The sequence below is a fragment of the Poecilia latipinna genome, unplaced genomic scaffold, assembly GCF_001443285.1.
Source record: "Poecilia latipinna isolate Pla-1442-1.1 unplaced genomic scaffold, P_latipinna-1.0 Scaffold3638, whole genome shotgun sequence".
Classification (NCBI taxonomy): domain Eukaryota; kingdom Metazoa; phylum Chordata; class Actinopteri; order Cyprinodontiformes; family Poeciliidae; genus Poecilia; species Poecilia latipinna.
Window position 1 is genome coordinate 5,217 of NW_015116254.1, and position 7,565 is coordinate 12,781.

The following is a 7,565-nucleotide window of genomic DNA, read 5'->3' on the forward strand; positions in this document are numbered from 1 at the left end:
TTTGTGCGCACGCAGCTTTATGTATGAGGCTCCAGATCGTCTTTACTGTACATGAAGTGATTAACAAAATGGCTGCCCACCTCACATCCAGCATCACAATCATTAAGTTCAACAGACAAATCATGAAGGTACGAGTTAAAAAGAACTGGAGACAAAATCCCACCTTGTGCCTCCATTAGAAACAGAAAAAGGTTCAGAAAACTCTGAACTTGCAGAGAGATGAGAATCCCATAATGTAACATCAGATTATGTTCCTCTACGTTGCAGTTTAATGAACAGTTTATTGTGTTTAACTCTGTCAGAAGCTTTAGATGCTTCTAAAAACACAAGTGTTCTGTATCTTATATTTATTATGATTTCTTTCAGTGAATAAAGTCATAAATCATCAGAGCTTTTGTTTAAAACCAAACGGATCATCAGTTGTTCTTGGCTGGTCCGTCATCAACTCTGGATTTCTTCCCAGTTTGTTCTTTTACTGCTGGCATGAAGTCAGTCAGATGTTTTAGAAAACCTTAAATCTCAATCTAAGCAACAGCTGAGCTCTTTGGTCAGCGACCCTCAGTGACCCCATGATTTATTTAATGGCATTTTCTCAACAGCAACACTTTGTCTGCTCCAACAATCGTAACATTGTTGAAGTCAATGTTGCAACACTGAACCTCTGACGATCTGCAGATAAATGCTTCCTCCATATTTCTGCAATATTCTTATCTAAACCTTCAGCAGTAGATCACCACCAAGCCAACTGCATAAAAATGATCAAAAGAATTTGACAAATTATCACAAAACATATTTATATAAGTAGAAAACAAAAGTGAACCTGACACCGAGCCCTGTGGTTCTCCACTTAAGAAGAGATGAAGTGGAGCTGAAAACTGGCGTCTGTAATCGGCTTGATGTGAAAAATGATCAACACAACGTGCTTCCATCAGCTGCCTGGATGACATCATTACAAACCTTAAAGTGACAGTAACACAGGCTGATTTTCACAAACAGGTAAAGTTCGTTACTAACCAGAAACAGTTTCAGTATTTACATCCAGATCATCAAACCGAAACAAAATGGGATGCATAAGACTGACAGGCTGACAGGCTGATGCGACCCGTCATGAACATGGAGGATCTTTAAAACGTCTGTCATGAAGCATCATTCAGTAAATAATGACGATACATTAAAATACCAGCTTTGCATTATTTTATAAATACTGAAACTATTGTGCAAAGTTGCTTCAACCCATCAAGTTCTTGAAGGGGTGAAGCAGGTTGTTACTGGGGCTCATTTTCAAAAAGTCATGGCCGCCGTTCACCTCCTCCCAGGTTTCTGTGCTGGAAAACCTGGAAAGATCCATAAAACATGGTGGAGAATCCGGAACGATCCAGAGGAAAATGTCGGAGCTTTTCCTGGTCGCTCCCTCAGCAGGTGATCCAAGGAAGATCTCACATCACCATGGCAACCATCTTGTTTGGCTGGAGCTCTGTGTCGCCATGGAAACCCCCAGCTGCCTCGTTGATCTCGGGAGGGAGCAGCAAGGCACCACAACAGAACTTTTCCTTTTGTCTGAGCCGACCTGAGGTCACTTCCTGTTTCCTTCTACTGCGGTTAACACCTGGACTCACCTGGACTCACCTGGACCAGGGTTGTGTGATATGACATAACCTCATATCGCGATACGTGTGATGGTGGTGATATCGATATGTATCACGATATGATTTGGAATGTATTTATTTGCATTAAAGGTCGAACCCTCATTTTTGTTTTATGTTGCTGCCTGTGGTTGCCAGGTCTCCATTGAAAAGTCTTATTTTAAGGCAGACCTGGCAACAATCGGCAGCAACATACCCTCAGTGGTCACTTCCTGGTTGAATCAGAGTTAAATAAATAAATGAAAAATATCTCTCTGTAGAAACACAAGAACTTTCATGTGACGGGCGTCTGTGTTGAATCCTGTTTTTTCTTCCCACTGTGACCGCAGCCTGTATTCGGCTGCATCGATTATGTTTCCATAGCAACTCTAACCAGCTGCTTTTTAGTCTGGATTTAAAGGAACTCAGGGTTTCAGCTGTTTTTCAGTTTTCTGGAAGTTTGTTCAAGATTTGTGGAGCATCGAAGTTGAATGCTGCTTCTCCGTGTTTGGTTCTGATGAAGAGCAGAACCAGAACCAGCAGGTTAAAGTCTCAGTGAAGGAATGTCGAACCGGGTGATCTTGGGAATGTTCTGCAGCTGGTACAAGGCCCACTTTGGAACTGAAGGTTCAGGTCAGAGGTCAGAGGTCAGCCTGATCTCTAGTTTCCAGCTGGACACCAGGAAGCACTGAGGTCCAACAGAACCAGAACTGTGGTTCTTCCACAGTCTTTGTTTATATGGATGTTATTAAACACTTTGACTAGGCCAGTCTCAGTACTGTGGTAACCATGGAAACCAGACAGATTTGTCCATAATGCAGCTGATCTGACTTCTGATCCGCAAACCTTTTTCTCTCTGAGCAGGAAATATTCTCAGAGAAGCGGTCAGATCTCAGACCAGAGTTCTGGTTCTGGTTCCAGACCGGCTGAGTGAGGTGTGTAGCTAACCGGGTCAGAACATCGAGTTCTGCCGATCCATTTTCCCGCCATCGACAGTTTTTAAACGAAGAAACGTTTGACAGGAAGTTGGCGGTTTACCCACATGTTCTAATCAGTGCTGCACTGATCCACTTCCTGTCTGCAGGTTCTGGAGCTGCCTGGTTCAGCCCGGTTCAGCTCTCCTGCGTCAGGCGGCACTTCTGCTTCCTCTTTCTGTTTTTGTTCCCATCAAACATCTGATCTCTGATCCGAGAACAAAGTTCAGCTTGAAAACACAAACAGGAAGTGAAGCAAACGGCCTGACGCGTTGCATCAACTTCCTGCTGATGATCACAGACTCGAGACTTTCAACAGTTTATTCTCAGTCATCAACACAGAAATATGTACAGTCAGTCAAACCCAGCAGGATGTTTACAGCAGCAAAGAACCGGGCCCTGTCGGGTTCTGTTAGCATTGTTAGCATGTGTTAGCGGCGGTGAGTTCAAACATCAAAGAGAAGAAAAACAAAGTCATATTCATAAGACAAACTGTCTCAGTTTGGTCACATGACCAGACAGCAGCTCAGAAGTCACGTGTTCTGTTCGTCATAAAGCTTCACAGTACAGAAAGTTCCTGAGAAAATCCCCCAAAACTCTGAAACCCCCAACACAAGGACAGGGTGTCCTCACAGCTTCCTGGAACCGGCTTCTGGTTCTGGAGATTCTACTTGGAGTTTGGACCGAACCGACACCTTCCAGGCAAAGCAGGAAGGTCATGAAGTCCAGGAACCCAACCAGTCCAGGTCCGGACAGGTGAAGCCACCTGGATCGGGTCCAAGTGTCTGTGGCGGTTCTGGTTCTGTTTGGGTCGGTGTGGTTCTTCTAGGTGTGAACTTGTGCGGTGAGGTGTTGCGCCTGAAGTGAAGCAGCTGCGTCTTGATGAAGCTGGTGAAACGGATCTCTGCCGTCTACAGCGACAGGGCCTGGGAGGTGTCGCTGTCGGACATCATGGAGACGCGGGTGGAGCTCAGCGGACTCCTGCTCTTCCCCAGCGGAGTCTTGTTGGGCCGCGGCAGGCAGCAGCGCAGCAGGCGGCCGATATCCCGGCGGAAGCGCACGCCGACAAACACGTAGAGGAAGGGGTTGAGGCAGGCGTGCATGTAGGCCAGACTCTTCAGCACCTGGCCGGCCTTGTCCAGGGCCTTCAGCTGGTCGCAGTCCGTCACCGTCATGTTGGACGCCTGCGTGGCCTCCATCACCAGCATGCTGTTGTAGGGCAGCTGCGACACGATGAACACCGCCACCACCGCCAGGATCACCCGCATGGCCTTGTGCTTCTCAAAGTTTCGGGTCGTGAACAGCTTGGCGATGATGACGCTGTAGCAGAAGCCCATGACGATGAAGGGGACGAAGAAGCCCATGCTGACCTGCAGGGACAGGACCAGGATCTTGGTGCGGTTGCCCATGTCGGGCGGGTAAACCATCCTGCAGTAATGCGAGGATCCGGCGGCGGCGGGCGCGGCGAAGGCCAGCTCCGGCGTGGCGAGCAGAAGCGCCAGCAGCCAGACCGCGGCGCACACGACGCGGCTGCAGCGCCGCCGCTCCAGCTGGGAGTTCTGGGCCTTGGTGGTCTGCACGATGACGATGTAGCGGTCCACGCTGATGCAGGTGAGCAGCAGGATGCTGCTGAACAGGTTCACCTTGTAGAGGGCGGAGTTTATCTTGCACATGACGTGGCCGAAGATCCAGCCGTGCGACGCCTCGGTGGCCCACAGCGGCAGCGTGACCAGGAACAGGAGGTCGGCCACCGCCAGGTTCAGCAGGTACACGTCCGTCATGGTCTTCAGCCGCTTCCGGAAGCTCAGGTAGATCCAGACCACGGCCAGATTGCCGGCTCCGCCCACCAAGGTGATGATCCAGAAGAATGGCGGCTCGTAGCGGCTCCGGAACTCGCGCACCTGCTGCCGGTCGCACATCAGGTCGGTGAGGTTGTCGTTCTCATAGTCGTAATAGTCGTCGGTGCTGCTCGAGGTGGACGGAACCTGGGAGGGCAGTGAGACACACCTGAGCACACCTGAGGAGCGTCAGCGTAAATATGGACACCGTCAGTACTCACCTCTGTCGTCATTGCTGTGATGATGTCATCCATGGAGGTCATGTTTACGGTGATGAGGTCATCAATCTGAAAAACAGCCATGTTTACTGCTCTGTGTTGCATCATTTCCTGCTCCATCTTTTTCAAAATAAGAGCCTGACACATGTCTTTACAGTAAAACGTTTGTTTAATTTGTCCCAATGTTTCTGTTGCATTCATGAAACAGAACTACATGTCACGGCTCTGGACCTGAACATCAGATGACAGTAAAGTTTAATCATTTACAAACTGACTGAGATTAACAGCTGTGACCTCTGACCTGCCAGCAGCAGCATAAAACACAACAAAAGCAGAAAAAGCAGCAGGAGGTGAGCTGATGCCTCTGTCCTATAAAACTGACACGATTAAAATGTCTCTGGTTCTGGATCGGTTCAGTGAGAATCAGAGTTTTGGTTCTGTTTAAACTGTCAGCGCTTTACTCCAGAAAAACTTTCTACACATTCAGCCTCATTTTCTCTCTAATTTCTTGGTTTGTGGAGGAAAAACGTGATGGAAGTGATGAACAAACCCAGACGGACGGTGTGGACTCACCATGGTCGCTGCTCAGCTCTGCAGATTCTGACTGTTTGCTTCTCTTCTCACTTTCTGTCCGTTAAACCACAGCGTGACGAACAAAAGGAAGGAGCGACGCGGCTTTACGCAGGCTGGGGGCGGAGCCGCCAGAAACATCCAACTGTCACGATGATGAGCAAAAACCAGATATTCCAGTTATTAATAATCAGAGCAATAATAATCTGATCAGGTTTCAGTCTGGATTTAAAGGAGCTCAGGGTTTCAGCTGTTTTTCAGTTTTCTGGAAGTGTGTTCCAGATCTGTGGAGCATAGAAGCTGAACACTGCTTCTCCATGTTTGGTTGGTTCTGGTTTGGTTCTGGTTCTGCTCTCCCTATGCATTGCTATGGCACCAATCAGAGAAGTTCTGATGGGGGTCTCTGTGACCCGACCCATCAGCTCCAGAACCTCTCAGCTGTTGGACTTCTGTTCCAGTTTTCTCTTGCAGCATATGAGTCAGGTTCTGGGCTTTGACTAGACTGCTGCAGCATCTTGGTGTTGAACTGGTTTTGAACATAAAACCAGTTCATGTTGGACCTCGTAGGGGAGAGCAACAACTTGTTCTACTTTGATTTCACAAACTTTCAAATGCGCCAAATTAAGCAGTTCCTTGTTCCAACCATCCAATCAGCTGCTGTTTTTGAAGGTTACCATGACAACCTCTCCCTCCCCCTGAGTTTTGTTTTTGTTTCATCTGTAGTACTGAGGTGTCTGTGGTCTGAACATGATGTTCTCTGCTTCACCTCCACTTCCTGTCACACACACACACACACACACACACACAGCTGATACCAGGTCAGAACAGGATTCTCAGCAGGTGTCAGAACCGTCCCTCAGAGGTTCTGGTCCAGACTGATGTGATGACATCACACAGCTGCTGCTGCTGATTGGTCAGCTGAGCTTCCAGAGCGGTTCTGTTGGTCCCAGTTCTGCTGGCTGTGGAAGCCCATCAGGGTCCAGAGCGGTTCTGGTCATGTTCAGAGGTTCTGGCAGCAGCAGTGGTCTCTGCTGGTCCGGTCTGCAGAGGTTCTGAGTTGGTTTTGAGAGGCCCACATCATGACACTGCCACCACCAACCAGAACAGGTTTCATGACTGTTCCACCAGGTTCTGGATGCTGCAGTTGAGATCCAGACCCATCAGACCAGAAAATGGGTCTCCAGGTGGTTCTGGTCCGGTTTTCCCCGTTACTGGTACTGGTCTGTTTTCCCAACTGAGGGTGAGTTCTCCATCGGACTGAAGGTTCTGTTTTGTCAGAACCTTCTCTGGAGATCTGAGAGGCGGTTCAGTGTGAAAATCCCAGCGGGTTCTGAATCAACTGGACCGAGCGGTACCAGCAGCCCAGCCTCACGCTGCCCTTCTGACCCGGTTTCACAGAACTTATTGCTTCACTGTTTGTTCTGCTGAGGCCCGGTCAGAGGTTCTGATGTTTTGGGGTCGGGTCGGACCTGGAACACTGCGTTCCCTCCCGAGCGGTTCTGATGTTTTCGGGCCGGTTCCCCTCCCCCATGTGTCTGCGGTCGCAGCTTCTCATGCGATGGCGCTCAGGCTGAGGCGCTGGCACGCGATGCGGCGCGTCGCTCACACTTCCTGTCAAAAGAGGAAAAAACAGCCTGCTGTGCTGTAACAGCCTGGTCGTCATGGTTACCGCCTCCCAATGGCACACACCACCGCTGAGGTCAGAGGTCACGGAGCAGCAGCAGCACGGTTATGCTGGTGAATTTGGTCCTAAAAAGAACCATGGTTACCATGGTAACAGAGAAATGGTCAATTTCTCTGTGATTTTGGATATTTAACATCAGCAGCAGTTCATGTCTTCTGATCAGATTCAACTAGTAGTTATTATGAGATGTTACTGGGTTAGTATGGAGAATTTTCTTAGTCAGTAAAGTTTATTTATAAAACCATTTCCACAGACATGAAATCACAAATGGCAGAACGACAGAAATCAGCCTGACAACCATTGAAGACATAAAACCAACATAAGAAAATAAAAATGTTTTAGTTGCTTTTTAAAAACCTCCAGTCAGAAATCGGAGCCGTGAGGGAAAAACGGGCCAAAACCTCCGACTGATAAACGTCAGAGAACCGGCAGAACATTTAGCTACCAGGGAACCGGCAGCCTGGTCATGTGACCCTCTGCAGGTCAGCACCAGAACTTTACATCAATCCTAAAACCAACCAGAGGGACACGACAGGATTTAGTCTGGCTCAGGCTGCACAGTGGCACAGTCGGTAGCACTGTTGCCTTTCAACAAGAAGGTTCTGGGTTCGATTCCCGGCCCCTGGGTTCTCTCTGGGTACTCCAGCTTCAACCCACTG

The 7,565-nt window shown here is 48.6% G+C and overlaps 1 protein-coding gene across 2 annotated transcripts; it reads right to left on the bottom strand.

Moving 5' to 3' along the window:
* Window positions 1–2,631: 2,631 nt before the first annotated feature.
* ccr9a (chemokine (C-C motif) receptor 9a) lies at window positions 2,632–5,490 on the bottom strand. Of its 2 annotated transcripts, none has more exons than XM_015024400.1 (3): window positions 5,226–5,490; window positions 4,652–4,721; window positions 2,632–4,577 (listed from the first exon to the last, which is right to left on the bottom strand). In XM_015024400.1, the coding sequence occupies exons 1-3, from the start codon at window positions 5,226–5,228 to the stop codon at window positions 3,508–3,510; spliced, it is 1,143 nt and encodes a 380-aa protein (XP_014879886.1). In that variant the 5' UTR covers window positions 5,229–5,490; the 3' UTR covers window positions 2,632–3,507. The 2 variants fall into 2 exon arrangements, with proteins under 2 accessions (XP_014879886.1, XP_014879885.1); XM_015024399.1 differs by having other exon boundaries at window positions 2,632–4,581; window positions 4,656–4,721; window positions 5,226–5,489.
* Between the last annotated feature and the right edge of the window lie 2,075 nt (window positions 5,491–7,565).

Excerpts from the sequence above, each read along its gene's own strand:
- ccr9a (XM_015024400.1), bottom strand. Across the intron at positions 4,578-4,651 it reads AGCAATGACGACAGAGGTGA|CGTCCACCTCGAGCAGCACC; the intron begins GTACTGACGGTG and ends CCTCCCAGGTTC.